Source organism: Cotesia glomerata, linkage group LG8 (assembly GCF_020080835.1).
Source record: "Cotesia glomerata isolate CgM1 linkage group LG8, MPM_Cglom_v2.3, whole genome shotgun sequence".
Classification (NCBI taxonomy): domain Eukaryota; kingdom Metazoa; phylum Arthropoda; class Insecta; order Hymenoptera; family Braconidae; genus Cotesia; species Cotesia glomerata.
The window spans coordinates 17265508-17287880 of NC_058165.1; the positions used below are offsets into that span (position 1 = coordinate 17265508).

Sequence of the window (22373 nt, forward strand, 5' to 3'; positions counted from 1 at the left end):
ATCACTCAAGGCACAGCAGCATACAATAATGACAATCGAAGCTCAATATCATAAATTAATACTTTAGCAAATAACAATTATAGCACGCACTACAAAACAGTTCATAATTTTCAGCTTTAGTTACTTCTGGGGGTAGCGCATTCCAAATGCGTATCCCGCGGATAAGAAAAGAGTTCTCAAATATCCGACAATTAGATCTAGGCAGGCGTAAATAATCCTCCCTTACATCACCCCTCCTATTATACACACTTAGACATCAGGTCATCCCTGACATAGAGAGCAACTCCACCACCGCTCCGCAGGCACCGGTCATGACGATGAAGCACAAACGACGGCAGGAACATATCATCAGATATTAAATGATTTAACCAAGTCTCAGACACAGCACTAACATCATACTTATTCCCACGAAAATATTCTTTAAAATCTCTAAATGACGCTATATTATTCATATACATATAATATAGACCAACCTAACGATTGAAAAAGTTTCAATTTTATTATGACCTTATGTCTGTGAGGCTCACTCGTTTTTTTTTGTTCTAAATTTTTTATAGAACTCAAAAAACTACATCGATCGCCGCCAACCGCGTGAAAATCGGTTGATTTATTCAAAAGTTACAGCAGTTTGAAAAAAGTTTGGAAAATCCAAAAGTGCACGCCTCATAACTCTCATTTATTTTTTAAGAAAAAAATTAATTTTGTAATTGATTAAAAAAAAATATATAATTAAGTAATTTCTTAATTTCTTTTTTTTAAATATCAGCGCCCTTTTTTCTTGTCATATGCGCACGCAGTCTAAAAAAATCTAGCTTGATCAAGTGGCGCCAGAGTTTTCACGTGACAAATAAGAAAAGTTTGTTTGGCTTTTACGGTTGTATCGTAGTGAATTTTAATAAAAATTCAATTCAAAAAAAAATATGTATACTAGGCCACTGATATGAAATACGGACCCAGTTCATCTAATTCTTAAACTAATAAAAAATGTCCGGTTTTGAAATATCAATTTGTTTGGCAGTAATCGTTGGTACATCCAAAATGGGGTGACATCCGGACATCCGCGTAAAATTTTTTTCAAAACGTTTTTTTTTTTTTTAAATATCAACATGAAATGATTTTAGAAAGTAAAAGATGGTTTAATTTAAGTGTTTTTTCAGTGTACATCTACTTACATCATTGTATAAGTGTAATATGGTTGTAATAGAGGCATTTAAAGATCACAAAATTGCTTGATCTTGATGAGTCGAGTATAAAGCACAACCTCACGCGCTTCGCGCTATGAGGCGTGCAATTAAAAAAATCGTGTTTCATCGAATTTTGATAAGATTTTTGAGCTCGAAGAGCTCAAAAGCATAGCAAAGCTATCTCTTTGAGATCAGAGAGCTCCAAATAACACATAAATTGTATATTTGAGCTCGAAGAACTCAAAAACGTCATAAGTGCAATTTTAAGCGCCTATGTATGGAATTAGAGGGAAGTTGCAGGGATGGCCTTCAGGGTCAACCGTTTTTCTAATTTTTTTTTACTCAAAATGATGATGAACCATTTTTTTTACTGATTGTTTGGTTTACGGTTTAGTACCTTTTTCATGAAAAAAATAGCGTCTATCGGCGATTCTCGACATAACAAAAATATAATTGTTTTGATATATAATTGAAAAAACTTACAGAAATCATTTACTGTATCATTGAATAATTATAATATGCGCATATTACTCATAATAAATTTACGGATTTTGTATTACAACAATTCAAAAAGTCTGTTCAAGTACTGGTCCCATTTTTATAAGTTTTCAAGTACTGGGTACTTTATCTTACTTACATTTTTAACTTCCCGCTACGAAAATCGAAGATTTTCAAAAATCGGGAAGTTATTGTTTTCACCCCGTTTTGCAAAAACCGAGTTTTCATCAGATCTCGACGTTTGAAGGTCACAGGAAGCTTCCCTGACTATCCCCGCGAGGTTGTCACGGCGTCTGTATGTATGTGTGTGTGTGTGTGTGTGTGTGTGTGTGTGTGTGTGTGTGGTGTGGTGTGTGTGTGTGTGAAAGTAGGTGAGCCGCTTATAACTTTTGAACAGCTTGACCGATTTCACCGCGGTTGGTGCCATTCGAAATGGCTTGACCAAACTTAGATTTTGAAAACTATTTGGACCGATTCAGATCAATAGATTTTGAGAAATCTTAAAAAAAACTGAAAAAATTTTTTTCAAATGTGGTTTTGGAATAACTTTTAAACGGCTTGATGGTTCAATTCCAAAAACTAATCAGCTCTTAACCTCAAAAAACCACGTCGATCGCCACCAGTCCGGTCAAAATCGGTTGATTCGTTCGAGAGATATCGTGAACGAAAGAAAACCGAAAAAAGTGTTTTTTCGGAATAACTCCGAAATTTCTAGCGCGATCAATTTAAAATTTGAAATTCTTTGTGAGGCTTAAAAAACTGCGTCGAACGCTGCCAACCGCGTGAAAATCGGTTTATTCATTCAAAAGTTATTGCGGTTTAAAAATTCAAAAAATAGTGTCATCAAATCCCTATCAGCTCTTCGAGCTCAAAAGCATAGGAAAACAATCTCTTTGAGCTGGGAGAGCTCAAAATAACCCATAAATTGTATTTTTGAGCTCGAAGAGCTCAAAAACGCCATTGGAGCAATTTTAAGCGCCTAAGTATGGAATTAGCGGGAAGTTGCAGGGATGGCCTTCAGGGTCAACCGTTTTCCTAATTTTTTTTATTCTTTCTACAGCGTATTTTCGGATTAAAAAAATAAAAAAATGTTTGAGTGATTGCTAACTTTATTGTCATTTAATAAATTTATGACTTTAAAGTTAGCTGTCGCTTTACAATTTTTTAATTTTATTTAACAAAAAAATTTGTTTGAAAAAACTATTTTTAAAAAATTGCATTTTTTATTTTTTTAAATTTCTACAAGTCAATTTTTTTTTCTCATTTTTTTTGCCATAATTTATTTGTTATAAAATTCTGAAAATTATTAAATATATGCTAAATTAATTTTCATAAATTTTCAAATGACAGAAAATAGAAAGCGCGCATGCGCCACAAAAATGGCGTATTTAAAATATAATATAAAGATGGCCGCCTCCTCAGTGCTGTATTATTTTCACTTGCAAATACCCTGAAAGATCTTCCAACACTCCACTGCTAATTAATTAAAAAAAAACCACAAAAATAAATTAAAAATTGTGAAAAACTAAAAAAAGTACCCAGTTAGCGCACAAGTCTCCTGAGCTTCGGTCTTCCAAGTGAAAAGTGACACGTATTACCAATTTTACAACTTTAAATAATAATACTTGTGAACATAAATATAAATAGTGACAAATCATATAAATTTCTAGGTCGAACAATAAATATATATAAAGTTCGATGAGATTACTGCAGCAAATGTCAGTTGTTAAGAATTCACCTACTGCAGCAGGATGAGGTTAGAAGAGATGCCACTGAGAATGACAACAGAGGACCGGGAGCGGGATTTCGAGATGGATGACGAGACTGACTATCTCATCCAGCCGGACGATAATTTTCGCCCGATTATCAAGCGGAACCGCCGGTTGAACGCCTGTGGGCACTTTATCAAGTGTCTTTTCTGCGGGTTAGTAATTTGACGTTTATTAAAATTATTTTGCATTAAAATTAAAATTTCGCGCCCTCTGATGTGAAAGATATCGATACTGTCATCTCGATTAATTTTTATACGGTAATTGATAAATAATTAAATAAATTATCTGTAAAAATTAATTTAGCAGGTTTAATGATTAAAAAAAATTTTTTTTTAAATAAATGACTAAAAAAAAATTTGACATGTAAAAATTAAAAACAATTAAAAATTCAGATTTGTAAAAATAATTTTTTGAAAAAAATGCTAATTTTAATGTCATTAATTTTTAAATTCAATAAGTGAATTTTTTTTCCATAATTCAAAAAGTAAAAAATTATTTTTCTAGAAAAAAATAAAAATTTTAATTAAAATTGAAACTTTTTTTTTGCATCAATTTATTTTGCCTAAAAAAATTTGATAGGTGTCAGCTGATTTTTCAATTTAATAAATAATTTAATAAATTATTTGTGAAAATTAATTTAGCAGGTGTTTAATAATTAAAATTTTTTTTTTTTTAAATAAATTGTTACACAAAAACTTTGACATGTAAAAAATTAAAAATTCAGTTTTTTTAAAATAATTAAAAAAAAAAAATGCTAAAATTAATGTCATTAATTTTTTAATTTATTGAGTGAATTTTTTTTTAATAATTCTAAAATTGAAAAATTATTTTCCAAGAAAAAAATAAAAATTTTTATTAAAAATGCAATTCTTTTTCATTTTTTTACATCAGTTTATTTTGCAATAAAAAATTTGACAGGTGTCAGCTGATTTTTCAATTTAATAAATTATCTGTGGAAATTAATTTAGCAGATGTTTGATATTAAAAAAAAAATTATTTTTTTAAATAAATTACTACAAAATAATTTTGACTTGTAAAAATGAAAAAAAATGAAAAATTCAGTTTTTTAAAAATAATTTTTTGAAAAAATGCTAAAATTAATGTCATTAATTTTTTAATTTATTGAGTGAATTTTTTTTTAATAATTCTAAAATTAAAAAATTATTTTCCAAGAAAAAAATAAAAATTTTTATTAAAAATGCAATTTTTTTTCATTTTTTTACCTCAATTTATTTTGCAATAAAAAATTTGACAGGTGTCAGCTGAGTTTTTCAATTTAATAAATTATCTGAAAATTAATTTGCAGATATTTGATAATTAAAAAAATTTTTTTCAATAAATTACTATGAAAATTAAAGTAGCAGATATTTAATAAATTTTAGAATTTTTTAAGAAAGAAATTAGTGTAAAAAAAATTAGAAATAAAAAATTAACATGTAGAAATTTCAAAAAATTAAAAATGCAATTTTTTAAAAATAATTTTTTGGAAGAAATTTTTTTGTTAAATAAAATTAAAAAATTAGTGAAGTGACTGATAACTTTAATGTCGTTAAATTACTACAAAAAAATTTAACATGTAAAAATAAAAAAAAAATTTTTAAATAGTTTTTTGGTAAAAATCTTAATTTTAATGACATTAATTTTTTGAATTTATTGAGTGAATTTCTTTTTAATAATTCAAAAATTTAAAAATTATTTTATATAAAAAAAAAATAAAAATTCTAATTAAAAGTGAAATTTTTTGCATCAAATTATTTTGCAATAAAAAATTTGACAGATGTCAGCTGATTTTTCAATTTTATAAATGATTTAATAAATCGAGTATTAAAGTATCGATATTAGCATGACGCACTTTGAAAAGCAAAAACATGAATGGCTACAGTGTATGTCACGGATGCTATACTAAAATTATTGTTACTATGTATGTCAGTCTCAGCCAGTGTCAATTGTCAATAAATGACTAATTCTCTTGTTCTACTACTTTATCTATTTTTAATACTTTAATTGTCTGTTTATCGTTTATTTTTGGCGTTGTTATCTATTTAATTAGGCTTAACGCGGTCTATTATCATAATAGTAGTAATGTAAGTGGTTGGAAACAAGAAATAAATAAATAAGAATGGAAAATCAAAGTAACGTTATCAGAACGTCCAAGGAAGACATTCCTTTGATAACAAAACCACGAAATGCCGGATCGTGGGCAAGGTGATTTGTTTTATTTATTTTTTCAGGCCTCTATTTTTTTTATTAAAAATTTTATGTGAATTTTTAATAAGTATTAATCGTATGATTGTAAAATAGACAACAAAAAAATTTTGATATTTTTTATTTTTATGACACTGATATTTTTTAGTAGTTAAAAAAATCAATTGCTACAAAAAAAGATATTTTTTTTTTATTAAATTTGAAATTTTATTTGAAACAATTTAAAAATTTAGATAAATTTTTAAACGTCTGTTATTTTATTATTTTAAGACAGTAGTTTGAAAATTTACTGATTATTGGTTTGCAGATGCTGTACATGGATGTGGAGAAGATGTCGGCGGGAACGAGAGTACAAGTCAAGGACAATCCACCTCGGAATGCCTATGACGGAGAAGTTTCCTACAAATGTCATCAGAAATCAGAAATATAACATCATTACTTTTTTACCACTAGTAAGCTTTTTAACTTTTTATAGTTTATATAATTATGAGAATAAGGAAAATTTTTTCCAATGTGGATTTATGTGGAATGCTGGACTTAACTATGAAAACAAAAATTAATTTTAAAAAAATTAATTACCAAAAAATTATTTTGAAAAATTATTTTCAACTAGCAACCGTGTGAACTATAAATAAATAAAATTTTGTTCTATTAAATAATGACTTTTGTGAAATTGCACTGTACTTTCTTAAATATTGACGTTTTTAACTTAAAGATATAAACTCATCCCGATGTTACACTCATCAAGAGGTTTCATTTGAGTACCCACATGCATTTTTGATATATTTTTCATATATACATATATATCATATATATGAATATATGAAAAATTGATGTGGGTACTCAAATGAAAAGTCTCGATGAGTGTAATGTCAGGGTGAGCTTAAATCTTTAAAAATGTCAATAGTTCACAAGATACAAGGTCATTTCTTAATTATTAACATTTTTAAAGATTAGTGTCTCTAATATTATTATTAAAGATATTTTCATGACCGATTGTATATATATATATATATATATATATATATATATATATATATATATATATATATATATATATATATATATAATGAAAGTTTCATGTCATCTTGGTCAAATGACTAGTGGATCTAATTCAAGCCGAGAGATGGACACTTCCATCTTCCCTATTGGTCGAGAGACATCCTCTCTGTACATAAGTTCGATGGAAATCCATCAAACTTTAATACTAGTAAAGCTCTTCAAATGAAAGGTCTTAATGAGTGTAACATCGGGATGAGCTTATATCTTTAAAAATGTCAATTAAGTCACAAGATACAAGGTCATTTCTTAATTATTAACATTTTTAAAGATATAAGCTCATTCTGATGATACACTCATCAAGAGCTTTCATTTGAGTACCTACATGTATTTTGATATATTTTTTATGTATACATATATATAAATATATGAAAAATTGATGTGGGTACTCAAATGAAAGGTCTTGATGGGTGTAACATCGGGTTAAGCTTATATCTTTAAAAATGTCAATAGTTCACAAGATACAAGGTCATTTCTTAATTATTGATATTTTTAAACATATAAGCTCATCCCGATGTTACACTCATCGAGACCTTTCATTTGAATACCCACATGGCATTTTTTATATATTTTATATTTTTGAAGTATATGTAATATATAAAATATATTAAAAATTTGATGTGGGTACTCAAATGAAAGGTCTCGATGAGTGTAGCATCGGGATGAGCTTATATCTTTGAAAATGTCAATAGTTTACAAGATACAAGGTCATTTCTTAATTATGTATCTAGAGATAGAGAATTTTCGAATGCAGCCTAAATACTTATCATAATAAATTGACTATTGGTAAGAATAATATGAAACCTTGAAAAGGCTCAAATTCAAGTCAAGACCTTTGCAATGACACTAAATTTCACTAAAAAAAAAACTGATTTTATCATATAACTATCCTGGATAAAATTTTTGTTATTCTCTTAATAATATAGATAAATTAATTATTAATTTTTATTAATTACTAAAATATTAATATTTTTCTAATAAAAATTTATTTTTTCCAGGTATTATTCCAACAATTCAAATTCTTCTTGAACCTGTACTTTCTAATAATGGCAAGCTCGCAGTTCATCCCAGAAATAAGAATCGGGTATCTATACACCTACTGGGGGCCACTGTGCTTCGTCTTATCAGTAACAATCTGCCGAGAGGCAGTGGACGACTACCGGCGCTACAAAAGAGACAAAGAGATAAACAACCAGAAGTACCAGCGCCTGCTCCGAGGAACAGACCAGCCGGAACTGGTGCCTAGCTCCAAGCTGAAGGTCGGGGACATGATAGTAGTCGAGAAAGGCCAGAGAGTACCAGCAGACTTGGTGCTGCTTAGAACCACCGAGAAGTCCGGAGCTTGTTTCGTGAGAACGGACCAACTGGACGGAGAGACTGACTGGAAGTTGCGGCTGGCGGTGCCTCAGACCCAAAAGCTGGATCACGACAGCCAATTATTCGACATAAAAGCCAGCCTTTATGTGGAGAAACCCCAGAAGGACATCCACGGGTTCATCGGGACGTTCACCCGCGAGGACGAAGGTACTAACGAGGAGAGTCTCGGGGTGGACAACACCCTCTGGGCAAACACAGCTGTAGCTTCTGGGTCAGCTCTAGGAATTGTTGTCTACACTGGACAGGAGACCCGGTCGCTGATGAATCATTCGGCGCCCAGGTCCAAGATCGGGCTGCTGGACAGAGAAATCAACCAGCTGACCAAGGTCCTCTTCTGCGCGGTGATAGGCCTTTCTCTGGTGATGATGTGTCTCAAGGGATTCGGTGGGCCTTGGTATTGCTACATGTTCCGGTTTGTTCTGCTCTTCTCTTATATTATCCCCATCAGCTTGCGCATCAACCTCGACATGGGAAAGACCTTCTATGCCTGGACTATTCAGCGAGATAAGGAGATCGCCGGGACTGTGGTAAGAATACGGATGTAAAGCAAAGCATGTGCTCGTTAATTGATTAACTAGAAAAATTTTAAAAATTTTAAAACTTGACCAAAAAATGACCGAAAAATTTTTGAAAAAAAAAAAATATTATTTTTAAAGAAATTATTAATTTTAATTCATTTGTATTCGTTTTATTTAATTTTAATTAATTTACAAGCATTTATAGAATTGGTGACGGTCATTTTCTATCTAAATAGTTGAGCAAGCCAGATTTGTTCATTGCCGTCAGAATTTTTAAAAAATTTTATGTTCGTATTGATAGATATGGTAAATATTTACAAGTGAACCATTTTCATTTTCATTTTTTTTTAATGAAATTTATATTTGATTTTATTGATATATTTTTTTTTTGAAAAATACATAAAAAAATGAACAATTAAAAAAAAAATGTTGATTATGACAATTTTAACAAATTTTCAAAAAATTTATAAATTTTTTAAAAAATTGTGATATTCAATTTTTTTTTTTCTATTTCGTTTTTTTATTTACTTTTCAAAAAAAATATATAAAAAAAAAAATAAAATAGAAATTTTATCCAAAAACATGAGGCTAAAATTTTTTTCAACTTTTCAAGGCGAAAAAGCTATCGAAATCTTTATTTCGAGCATTTGCTCGTCAATATTTCGTGATTTGACCAAAGTTAAAAATGACCGTCATTTCGTATCACTAGGTAAGGACCACGACTATTCCTGAAGAACTAGGAAGGATTTCTTATTTGCTGAGCGATAAAACTGGAACTTTGACGCAGAACAAGATGGTTTTTAAGAAACTACACCTGGGAACTGCTTCCTATGGCCAGGAGACCTTTGATGAGATCACTAGTGTCCTCAAGAATTATTATCCGGTGGGTGGAGAAAATTCACCCTCAAAGACGACCTTGAATCGCGGGAAGGTCAGGAGGAGTGAAAGCACCAGGATTTATGAAGCTGTTCATGCGCTGGCGCTTTGTCATAATGTTACGCCGGTTTATGATGATGTTAATAAACAGGTTAGTTGGGAGTTTTTAATAATTAATAATAATTATTATGATGAAAAAATTATTCGTTTATTTTTAAAATGATTTATTAATTTTTTGATAATTATTTACAAGTGAGGTCAACCCCATTTTTGGCCGTAGAAAATTTCTTTTTTAAATTGTTCGTTTTTTTTATGTATTTTAAAAAAAAAAAAAGTATATGAAAAACATCAAAAAAATAAAATTTGATAAATAAAGATATTTCAATTAAAAAAAAAAAAAAAAAAATTATATTTATTTATATTATATTTATGCTATATAGTATTTATATTATACATATATATATATATATACATATATATATATATATATATATATATATATATATATAGCATATATATATATATATATATGCTATATATATATAGCATATATATATATATATATATATATATATATATATATATATATATATACATTATAATATATAATATCATATAACATCATATAATGTTATAATATTATTATTATTATTATTATTATTATTATTATTATTATATTCTAATATATATTTAATTTACAAGCATGTACGGAATACACTCACATACCATGCTTGTAAAGGTGAACCCTAGGAACTCCGCCGTCCATCTTACGGCATTAAAAACATCAAAACATCAAAAATTGAAATTTTATTTAAAAACATGAAAGCCAATATTTTTTCTAACTTTTAAAGACAAAAAAGCTATTGAAGTCTTTATTTTTTCTTTTCACGACATTTTTTATCATAAATGCACCGTAAAAACAAGTAGAATAAAAAAAATTTTAAATGTTGATTTTTCACTTAGTTATGGTCCAAAATTACCTTTTTTTTTATAGCAAATTAAATGTTGATTTAGCAAAAAATTTTTTTTTATTTATTTGTCATTTTTTAAGTTTTGGTTGATTTTATTGATGATCAAATTGAGAGTCCAAACAATTTTATCATCTTAATTGGAATTGATTTTTTTTTACATAGTACAAGTAATAAGATATAGTACAAGTAGATAAAAATATAATTGTTTAACTCTCTCGGACACTAATAGAAAAATTAACTTGATTACAGTAAAATATTTTTTAACAAAAAAGATAATTTTGAATTGAGTAAAAAAATTGTTTAATGAATTTTTGATAATTTTACGTTATTTAAAAATTTTTATTTTTAATTAAATTTAATTAAAAGTATACCATAAAATTCAAATAAATTATTTTAATTGAAGTAATTCAAGAGAATCAAACCTTTTAAAATGATCTTTTTGAGTCAAAACTTCTTCGTTTTTACATCAAGTCAATTTTTTATAAGTACACTGATGAAAGAATTTGGAAATAATTTATGAGCTCTATTAAATTTTGATAATTTATTTTTCAATACATGATGTATTAATTTTATTTTGATGATGTATTAAAAAATTTAGTAGATATTTATTAACAGTTAATAAATTATTCTATCAGTATATTTAAAATAAAAAATGACTAATTTTTTTTTAAAATAATAATTAACTTAAAAAAAAGTAGTGATATAAAAATAATACTCATTTTCCAAAAAATTTCTAAATTAAAAAAATACTTTAATAATTTTTGTGAAAAAATTATTGATTAAAAAAAAGTTCTAATTTTATTGAAAAATTTTTAATTAGATATTTGTATTTTTTTTTCTTTTAATGAGTAATTATGAAAAAATATAAAATTATAAAAAAAAATACTAATTTTTTACAAAACTTAAAAATCAAAATATTTCAGTAATTTTTGTAAAAAAATTATAAATAGAAAATTTGATTAAAAAATCAGCGATTAGATAAAATTATAAATTACTAGCAGTCCACCCCGGCTTCGCACGGGTATTTAACAAAAATTTCAACATTAATTATGATGTAATATAGCCTATGTCACCCGGGGATAGTGTAGCTTCCCAACAGTGAAAGAATTTTTCGAATCGGTTCAGTAGTTTCGGAGCCTATTCAATGCAAACAAACAAACAATCAAATCTTTCCTCTTTACAATATTAGTATAGATAATTGATTTTTAAAAAATAATTATTTTAAAAAAATTACTAATTAAAAAAAAAACTAACTTAATTATCTAAAAAAAAAAAATTTCCAGCTGGACACCGTGAGCGTAGAAACAACAGAAACAGAAACCGGTTCAATCCAAAGCCAAACCGAGTCCGACCGTCACTACTACCCCGAGCAGCAGCGAAACTACCAAGCCTCAAGCCCCGACGAAGTAGCCCTAGTCCGGTGGACGGAAGACATCGGCCTCACACTGTTCAGCCGCGACCGGACCTCAATGCAACTAAAAGCGATCAACGGTCAAATCCTGTCCTTCACAATCCTCCAAGTCTTTCCCTTCACCTCCGAGACAAAGCGCATGGGAATAATCGTAAAAGACCTATCAACCTCCGAAATAATGTTCTACCTAAAAGGCGCGGACGTAGTAATGTCCGGAATAGTCCAGTACAACGACTGGATGGACGAGGAGTGCGGAAACATGGCGCGAGAGGGTCTCCGGACTCTAGTCTTCGCCAAGAAGCACCTGACCGAGGACCAGTACCTAGACTTCGAAACTCGCTATAACGCAGCTCGTTGCGCCATGAACGACAGACCAACCCGCGTAGCGGCAGTGATCGAGTCTCTAGAGCGCGAGATGGAGCTCATCTGCGTTACTGGAGTCGAAGACCGTCTCCAGGAGCGAGTCCGCCCGACTTTGGAGCTTCTTCGCAATGCTGGGATCAAAATCTGGATGCTAACCGGGGACAAGCTTGAAACCGCGACTTGCATCGCTAAATCTTCTAGGTTAGTGTCCAGAAATCAAAGCTTGCACGTGTTCAAGTCCGTGGTTTCAAGGACAGACGCTCATCTTGAGCTTAATACCTTCCGCAAGAAGCAAGACTGCGCTCTAGTGATCGGTGGAGATTCTCTAGAAGTATGTCTTCAATATTACCAGCAAGAATTCATGGAATTAGCTTGTGGGTCTCCAGCAGTTGTTTGCTGCCGCTGTTCTCCAACCCAAAAAGCTGATGTGGTGAAATTAATCCAGAGCCACACTCAGAAAAGAACTGCTGCGGTTGGAGACGGAGGGAATGATGTGTCAATGATCCAAGCAGCTGACGCAGGAATTGGGATTGAAGGTCTAGAAGGAAGACAAGCTTCCTTAGCAGCTGACTTTTCTATCTCGCAGTTCAGCCACTTGTCCAACCTGCTAATAGTCCACGGAAGAAGAAGCTACAAGCGCTCCGCAGCGCTGAGCCAGTTTGTAATCCACCGAGGGTTAATAATCTCCACAATGCAAGCTGTTTTTTCGGCTGTGTTCTACCTCTCCAGTGTCGCCCTCTACCAGGGGTTCCTGATAGTAGGCTACGCAACGCTCTTCACTATGTTCCCTGTGTTCTCATTGGTGCTTGATAAAGACGTGAGTAGAGAAGTCGCTATAAGGTTCCCGGAACTGTACAAGGAACTCAGTAAAGGACGAAGTTTGTCCTACAAGACTTTCTTTATGTGGGTCTTGATTAGTATTTATCAGGGAGGTGTTATTATGTATGGAGCATTGGTTATGTTTGAGGACGAGTTCATTCATATTGTGGCGATTAGTTTTTCTGCGTTAGTGCTAACAGAACTCATTATGGTGGCGCTGACGATAAGAACTTGGCATCATATTATGGTTCTAGCGGAGTTTTTGTCTCTAGCGCTTTATCTGCTGAGCTTGTTTGTTCTCAAGGACTTTGATAGTGATTTTATTACTACGACGGATTTTCTCTGGAAGGTCTTGGTTATCACCCTGGTTTCTTGCTTGCCGCTTTATATTTTAAAGTTCTTGAGGAAGAAATTTTCACCGCCTAGTTATTCTAAGTTGTCGTGAATTTTGGGGTGGAGAGTGTATATTGGAAGATTTGAGGGAAAATAGAGTGGAAAATGTTTTTAAGTTATGAAAAATTTATATTTTTATAAGAGAATAAGAAAAATTTTTTCGGTTTTTTGAGTTAAATTTAGTGTCAGAGCAAAGGTCGAATTTGTGCCTCAAGGTTTTATATCATTTTTACTAATAGTCAATTTATTATGATAGTTAGGCTGAAAACTCTCTAGATACATAAGAAATTACCTTGTATCTTGAGAACGATTAACATTTTTAAAGATATAAGCTCATGTTGATGTTATGCTCATCGAGACCTTTAATTTGAGTACCCACATCAATTTTTCATATATTTTATATATTTGGTATTTGTAAAATATATATAATATATGAAAATTTGATGTGGATACTCAAATAAAAGGTCTCGATAAGTGTAATGTCGGGGTGAGCTTATATCTTTAAAAATGTTAATAATTAAGAAATGACCTTGTATCTTGAGAATTATTGACATTTTTAAAAATATAAGCTCACCCCGACATTACACTCATCGAGACCTTTCATTTGAGTACCCACATCAATTTTTTATATATTTTATATATCATATATATTTCACAAATATCATAAATAAAATATATAAAAAATGCCATGTGGGTACTCAAATGAAAGATCTTGATGAGTGTAACGTCGGGATGACCTTATATGTTTAAAAAAATCAATAATTAAGAAATGACCTAGTATCTTGAGAATTATTGACATTTTTAAAAATATAAGCTCACCTCGACATTACACTCATCGAGAGCTTTCATTTGAGTACCCACATCAAATTTTCATATATTTTATATATTTCATAAATACCATATATATGAAATATATAAAGAATGCCTTGTGGGTATTCAGATGAAAGGTCTTGATGAGTGTAACATCAGGATGAGCTTATATCTTAAAAAATGTCAATAATTAAGAAATTACAGTATCCTGAAAACTATTGACATTTTTAAAGATATAAGCTCACCTCGACATTACACTCATCGATACCTTTCATTTGAGTACCCACATCAAATTTTCATATATTTTATATATCATATATATTTCACAAATACCATATATATAAAATTTATAAAAAATGCCATGTGGGTATTCAATTGAAAGATCTTGATGATTGTAACATCGGGATGAGCTTATTTCTTTAAAAACGTCAATAGTTAAGAAAATACAGTGCAACTTAACAAAAGTCATTATTAATAAAGCAAAATTTTATTTATTAATAGTTAACAAGTCACGGCAGTCACATAGTGACTGCAAGTTTGATAGTAATTTTTATTTTATAATAATTTTAATGAAATAATATAAATTTTTCATAACTTTAAAATTTTTTCCGAGTCTATTTTTTCTGATTACCACATTGTAAATACTGGAGATCGTGTCGCGTTACAGACGCTGTGAGGATGTTTTAGATTATTTTATGACATGAATTTTTTTTTTTTTTTCTCAACCAGATAAGAATTAAAAGGGATTGTTGATTTTTAATTGATTTAATTTGTAAAAAAATATTTTTAAGTTTTAGAATTTGACATCTTTACTGCTACTGTAACACGGCACAATATTTATTTATATTTTTAATAAACTATTAAAAAATAATCTTAAACTTTTTTTTTAAATATGTATTTTTACAAAAAAAATCCGCATCATTCCTCAAAAATAAAATTTTTAAAATTCCACTATCCTTGATAAATATTTAAAATAAAGAATGATGATACTTTTCATACCTGTAACAAAAAAATAGATGTGATAAGACAAAACTAAAAATTGTTAACTTATAGTTTTTTTTTATTTAAATAAAATAACATTTGCTTTATTATGTACTTTATAATTGCATTGAATAAAGTAATTTATTAAATCTAATTATTTACCTGTTATTTTTACATTATTTATTTATACATAATATATATATGAGGTGAGTAAATTATTTAATACGAAGCTCAACTTTTAATTCACTAGCAGCAGCTTCTTGGATTTTTCTATGTACAGCAGAGGCTTCTTTTTGCGTTAGCGTACGCTCCATGTGTCTATAGATAATTCTGTAGCAATGTGAGACTTTTTTAGTCTTGGGGTGCGTGAACTGGTCTATCAATTTAATCTGTTCGATTATATCGCCTCCATGCTCTCGAGCCAGGTCGTAGAAGTCATTTGACGAGTACTCTGTGTCTACTGGAAGCCAGAAGCTGATGTCATTTGCTAGTTGTGGGTAAATACTGATTGGCTGGAATAAAAAATTACAATCATTTTTATAAATTAATAATAAATAAAAACAATTAATTATTAAATTAAAAAATGGAAATTAGCAACCTTACATAAATTTTTGCTTTATTAAATAATGAATTTTGTGAAATTGCACTGTACTTTCTTAACTATTGACGTTTTTAAGCATATAAGATCATCCCGATGTTACACTCATCAAGAGCTTTCATTTGAGTACCCACATGCTTTTTCGATATATTTTTCATATATATATATATATATATATATATATATATATATATATATATATATATATATATATATATAAATATAAAATATATGAAAAATTGATGTGGGTACTCAAATGAAAGGTCTCGGTGAGTGTAATGTCGGGGTGAGCTTATATCTTTTAAATTATTAATAGTTCTCAAGATACAATATAATTTCTTAATTATTGACAATTTTAAAGATATAAGCTCATTCCGATGTTACACTCATCGAGACCTTTCATTTGAATACCCACATGGCATTTTTAATATATATTATATATATTGGTATTTGTGAAATATATATTATATATAATATATAAAATATATGAAAATTTGATGTAGGTACTCAAATGAAAGATTTCGATGAGAGTGACATCAGGATGAACTTATATCATTAAAAATATGAATAGTTCACAAGATACAAGGTCATTTCTTAACTATTGATATTTTTAAAGATATAAAATAAACTCATCCTGATGTTACACTCATCAAGACCTTTAATTTGAATACCCTCATGGCATTTCTTATATATTTTATATATTTAATATTCGTGAAATATATATATAATATATAAAATATATGAAAAATTGATGTGGGTACTCAAATGAAAGGTCTCGTTGAGTGTAATGTCGAGATGAGCTTATATCTTCAAATACGTCAATATTTGACAAGATACAATGCAACTTCTTAATTATTGACATTTTTAAAAATATAAGCTCATCCCGACATTACACTCATCAAGACCTTTCATTTGAGTACCCACACTAAATTTTCATATATTTTATATATTTGGTATTTGTGAAATATAGATAATATATAAAATATATGAAAATTCAATATGGGTATTCTAATGAAAGGTCTCGATGAGTGTAATACCGGGATGAGCTTACATCTTTAATAATGTCAATAGTTTTCAAAATACAAAGTCATTTCTTAATTATTGACATTTTTAAAGATATAAGCTCATCCCGATGTTATACTCATCAAGAGCTTTCATTCGAATATTCACATGGCATTTTTTATATATTTTATATATTTGTCATTTGTGATATATATATTTGTGATATATATATATATATATATATATATATATATATATATATATATATATATATATATATATATATATATATATTATATAAAATATATTAAAAATTTGATGTGGGTACTCAAATGAAAGGTCTCGATGAGTGTAGCATCGGGATGAGCTTATATCTTTGAAAATGTCAATAGTTTACAAGATACAAGGTCATTTCTTAATTATGTATCTAGAGATAGAGAATTTTGCAATGACACTAAATTAATACTCTCTATACCTTGTACTTGACCGGCGTATCGGGATCATCAAACCTAAACTGGTTCAAGAATCCCGAGTCCTCGCTCCAGAACAACCTGATGTCCTTGATATCATAAAAGCACATAGCAAGCCTCTCTAGCCCAAGTCCAAAGGCCCAACCAATGCGGTCATTCACTCCTGAGTTTTTGAGAATCTCATGCCTGATGAGTCCACAACCCAGGACTTCTATCCATTGGTCGTTGTAGAAGACCTCCAGCTCCCAGGATGGGTGAGTGAATGGAAAGTACTCGTCTTTCCAGCGATATTTTATTCCTAAAAATTATTTTAAATTTCAGTTGTCAATTATTGTAAGCAATACAGAAAAAAATGATGATGAAATTTACACAGTTAATCATTTTTTTTTTATTAAATTATAAAAGAATATTCGTAAAAAAAATTTAACGTTGAAATTGTAAAAAAAACTGTGAATTAGATTTTTTCAAAAATATTTATCTACAAATAATTTATTTTTAATGATATTTAAAAAAAAAATCGAAAAATTAAATGTGATAAATTATAAAAAAAAAAAAAAATGTATAATTTATGAAAAAAAAAAAAAAAATTGTAAAAAAAATTCAACATGTAGAAATAAAAAAAAAAAAAATCAATAAATGGAATTTTTTATTTATATATTTTTCTACAAAAATTTTATTTATTAAATAAAATCCAAAAATTAAGTGTACTTAATTTTTAAAAATAAAATTTTCAATTTATTAAAAAAAAATTCCATATGTAGAAATTGTAAAAAAAAACTATGAAAATTAAAAAAAATTTTTTTCTACAATTAATTCGTTGAAAAAAAATCAATTTTCCGCTAATTTATAAAAAAAAAAATTTCTACATGTAAAGATTGTAAAAAAAAACTATAGTTGAAATGTTTCTTTAATATTTTTTTTACAACAAGTTTGTTAATTTAAAAAAATAATTAATAAGTAGTCTGCTAATCAGGTATTGTAAAAAATTGCCAAACAAATGGTCTGCTGGTACAGATGGTATTCCTTGTTGTATTGTGCGCGAATGCGCTGAAGCATTCAGTATTCCACTAACAATTATTATACAATCTTCAATTATTCATGGAACTTTTCCTGATATCTGGAAACAGTCCAAAGTATGCCCCATACCTAAGACTGGAAACTTGACAGATGTTACTCTGTCCAGACCCATAGCAATACTTTGCTCGTTCTCCAAAGTACTGGAGATGTATATCTATGAAACAGTCTTCAGTGAGTTTCAGTCCATTGTCTCTCCACTTCAGCATGGCTTTATGCCCAAACGCTCAACAGTAACTAATTTAGTATATTTCACTCAGCTTGCTAATGAAACTCTTACTGCTGCGGAACAACTTGACGTATTTTGTGCAGATTTTGCTAAAGCATTTGATAAGGTTGACATCAGAATATTGCTTAATAGACTGCGTGAACTAGGATTAACTACTCTCTTCATGTGCTTATTAACTTCATACCTAGTCAGCAGGGAAAATATTGTATATTATATGGGATATAGGTCTAAACCCTATATTTTTACTTCGGGAGTTCCTCAAGGATCCAACCTTGGTCCTCTCTTATTTCTTGTCTTTATCAATAATCTAGCACAGCATACTTCCTGTTACTTTGATTTATTTGCTGATGACTCTAAGCTGTATATGAGAATACATAATTTAAATGATTGCATATTTTTACAACGTAACATTGAATGCATGGTGCAATGGTGTAAGGACAATGGGCTGCAACTCAATGCTGACAAATGTTGCGTATTAACACTCACTCGGAGGAAAAATATTATCAACTTTGACTACAACATATCTGGAAAAATTTTAGATAAGAGTACTACAGTCAAAATACTTGGGGTAACATTTGACAGTAAACTTACTTTTGCAACGCACATTAATAATATTATGTCTGAAGCCTGGAAAACGCTAGGGTTCATTACTCGAGTTTAAAAAAACTTTAATAATCTTAATGCCATTAAATTGTTATATAATACATTTGTTAGACCAAAACTTGAGTATGCTTCGCTAGTATGGTCTCCTACTCAATCAGGACAGTCCACTAAGATTGAAAGAGTTCAAAGAAGGTTTTTAAAATTTTTAATTTGGAAAAAAACTGGACTTTATCCGGCTCGGGGAATTGCAGATCTCACGCTATGCAAAGAATGCGAATATCTTACTCTCGATGAAAGACGCATCTGTGCGGAATTCTCCTTTGCAACTAAATTATTTAACAACTTGGTGGATTGTCCTCAATTGCTATCACTGTTTAAATTTAAGATACCAGTCTTAGGTATGAGAAATCAAACTCCAATGTACATACCTATTGCTAAATCTAACTTATCTCAGGCAGCGCCAATATATCGCATCTCTAATACAGTGAATCGCTTTTATCAATGGGAACCTGCACTTGATATGTTGAATTGTCCTAATGGCTATGTAACTGCGTTACTTGGCAAACTAGCAACTAAGTGGCGTTAAAGATGTGCAATTATGAATTAATAGTTAATAAGTAATTTTTAATAGGTAATAATTAATAAGTAATAAGCAATAATTACTCAGCAATTTTTATGAGTATAAATGAATGAAATCACTATGCTAGCTATAAGTCATCTTGTTATACATCAAAAATTTATTTTTCTTATGTACTAACGATTGTATTATTAACCCTGTTAATGGCCTAGGCTGTTGGGTTTGTTTATTGAAATAAAATAAAAAAAAAAATAAAATTCAATACAATTAAAAAAATTTTTTGTCTACAACTAATTGAAAAATAAAAAAATAAAAATATCAAGTTTTTGCTAATTTATAAAAAAAAATTCTACGTAAAAATTGTAAAAAAAACTATAATTAAAATTTTTCTTTAAAAAAAATTAAAAAATTATTGTCTGCTAATTTTAGTCATAAAAAACTGACCTGAGCCAAAAAGCGCCTGAGCAAGACCAACCAAAACAGTCTTCAACTCATGCTCCATAATCTTTACCGCCTCAAGAGTATGCACCGCCTGTTTATCCTCACTTTCCTTTCCCTTAACTTCAAACAGCTGCAAGCTCTCAGAACTACAAACATTCTTAAAAACTTCTTCGCGCACACAAAGTCTTACAGCATCGACCTGGTGGAAAACCGGGTAGTGGGTCGAGTCAATTTCATCCCTGCGATAGACATCACCCACAACTAAAAAATTGTCCAGGCCCATTTTTATCAGCTCTACCTGGTGAGCAGTCGTGTGTGCTCTCAGCAAAGTCTCACTGTTGACATAATAGCAGTCGTCTTTACTCCTGCTGACATGGTCCTTGGGGATCAGCAGCGAGTCAAAGTTCTGGTACACGCTCACCACTGGCGGCAGATTGTCGCAGACGCTGAAGGTCGGGTTCCCGCACTTGTTCCTGAAGTTTTTGTAGAAATAGTTCACTATTTTCTGTCTGACATGCGACAGAGGGTGGTACTGCCTCGTGTGCAGGTTCTTGTCCAGCTTGGAGATGATTTTCGGAGTTAAATTTGTCCAGTCGTCGGTGGTGTATTTTTTCCCCAGGAGCTCAAGCTCTCCCGCGTATTTTTTGTTTGCTTTTGCCGCAGTTGAACAATTTCGGAGCAACAATTTCAGCTGTTTATTTTGGATTAATTTTGCGAGAAGATACATTTTTGTTTTATTATTATTAATTTATCACTTAATTTTTTGGTGTCACTTTTTTTATATTGTTACTGCGTTGTTCATTGTTTATAAATATATTATTGTTTTTTATGTAACTTGGTTAGTTATTTAAATTTCTAGGTTGTGTTTTTTGATCTACTGCGCATGTATCAGATAATTCTGAGAATAAAATTATAACGAAAAATTATTTTTTTAAATTGCTCTCACAGTTTTTCAATTTTATTACAAATGAAATTTTTTTATGACACTCAAGTTAGCAGTTAACAGTCACTTAACAATTTTTTAATTTTATTTATCAAAAAAATTTGTTCCAAAACATTATTTTTAAAAAATTGCATTTTTTATTTTTTTAAATTTCTACGTCAATTTTTTTTGCCATAATTTATTTGCTATAAAATTCTTAAAATTATTAAATATATGCTAAATTAATTTTCATAATTTTTTTTTTAATTTTTTCAATGAAAAAAAACAAAAATTTTTAGATTTCGGCTTACTTAATTTTCATAAAAATAATTAAATTTTTACAAATTTTTTGTGATACTAAAATTGAGAAATCTAACAATTTTTTGAATTTTTTAAACAAATTATGGATAATACTAAAGTCAGTAGACATCTTCAATTTTTTTTTTTAATTTTTACGACAAATCTATAATAAAAAAAAATATTTTTTAAAAATTCGCACTTGTAGTTTTTTTTAATTTCTTGATGTGAAATTTTTTTATAAAATTTTTTCATAATAATTCATTTGCTATAAAAATCCAAAAAATTGATAAATGTCTGTTAATTTGAGTATCATAATTATGGCAAGAATAATTTATTTAATTAAAAAATATGATACTCAAATCAACAAACATCTGAGAATTTTTCTAAAAATAATTTATGATAAAAAACAATATTTTTTAAAATTCGTCCTAATTTTTTTTAATTTTTACATGTGAAATTTTTTTTTTTAATAACAATTTAAATGTAAAATCTAAAAAATTTTCAAATATCTGTTGATTTTAGTATCATTAAAAAATTCAATCTTTAAAAACTTCAAAAAATTATAAATGCAATTTTTCAAAAATAATCTTATAGACCTAATTTATTTTTTAAGAAAAATTATGATATTAAAATTGAGAGACGTAGTAATTTTTATAAATTTTTTATAATACTAAAGTTAGCCGACGTTTTTAATTTTTTTTTAATAATTAAATTAGAACAAAAAAATATTTTTAAAAAATTCCACTTACAGTTTTTAAAGTTTTTTACAAATTAAATTTTTTTTTTTATTTTTTCGTAATCATTTTTTCAATGAAAAAAAATTTTTTTAATTTTTAAATGTTGGCTAACTTATTTTTTATAAATTTTTTTAGTAAATAAACTATAGCATAAAAAATTTACTCTAAAAATTCCATCTTTAA

At 28.9% G+C, this 22373-nt stretch overlaps 2 protein-coding genes across 3 annotated transcripts; one reads left to right on the plus strand and one right to left on the minus strand.

The window, feature by feature from the left end:
* The first annotated feature begins 3083 nt into the window (after positions 1 to 3083).
* LOC123270249 (probable phospholipid-transporting ATPase IIB) lies at positions 3084 to 13732 on the plus strand. 2 transcript variants are annotated; one of them, XM_044736217.1, is made up of 6 exons: positions 3084 to 3273; positions 3353 to 3606; positions 5967 to 6111; positions 7717 to 8622; positions 9323 to 9640; positions 11744 to 13732. In XM_044736217.1, exons 2-6 carry the CDS (start codon positions 3434 to 3436, stop codon positions 13496 to 13498), a joined length of 3297 nt encoding a protein of 1098 aa, XP_044592152.1. In that variant the 5' UTR covers positions 3084 to 3273; positions 3353 to 3433; the 3' UTR covers positions 13499 to 13732. The 2 variants fall into 2 exon arrangements, with proteins under 2 accessions (XP_044592152.1, XP_044592153.1); XM_044736218.1 differs by lacking the exons at positions 3084 to 3273; positions 3353 to 3606 and adding an exon at positions 5379 to 5659.
* Positions 13733 to 15399: 1667 nt separating this feature from the next.
* On the minus strand, positions 15400 to 21042 carry LOC123270381 (probable phenylalanine--tRNA ligase, mitochondrial). The gene is made up of 3 exons (XM_044736400.1): positions 20235 to 21042; positions 17313 to 17605; positions 15400 to 15749 (listed from the first exon to the last, which is right to left on the minus strand). Exons 1-3 carry the CDS (start codon positions 20956 to 20958, stop codon positions 15453 to 15455), a joined length of 1314 nt encoding a protein of 437 aa, XP_044592335.1. The 5' UTR covers positions 20959 to 21042; the 3' UTR covers positions 15400 to 15452.
* Positions 21043 to 22373: the final 1331 nt, after the last annotated feature.

Bases quoted from the DNA above. Each gene is read 5' to 3' on its own strand.
- LOC123270381 (XM_044736400.1), bottom strand. From the start codon at position 20,958: ATGTATCTTCTCGCAAAATTAATCCAAAATAAACAGCTGAAATTGTTG. The intron at 17,606-20,234 runs GTCAGTTTTTTA...AATAATTTTTAG, and splicing joins TCAGGCGCTTTTTGGCTCAG to GAATAAAATATCGCTGGAAA. The intron at 15,750-17,312 runs GTATAGAGAGTA...TTTTTATTCCAG, and splicing joins ATACGCCGGTCAAGTACAAG to CCAATCAGTATTTACCCACA.
- LOC123270249 (XM_044736217.1), top strand. From the start codon at position 3,434: ATGAGGTTAGAAGAGATGCCACTGAGAATGACAACAGAGGACCGGGAG. The intron at 3,607-5,966 runs GTTAGTAATTTG...ATTGGTTTGCAG, and splicing joins ATCAAGTGTCTTTTCTGCGG to ATGCTGTACATGGATGTGGA. The intron at 6,112-7,716 runs GTAAGCTTTTTA...TATTTTTTCCAG, and splicing joins TCATTACTTTTTTACCACTA to GTATTATTCCAACAATTCAA.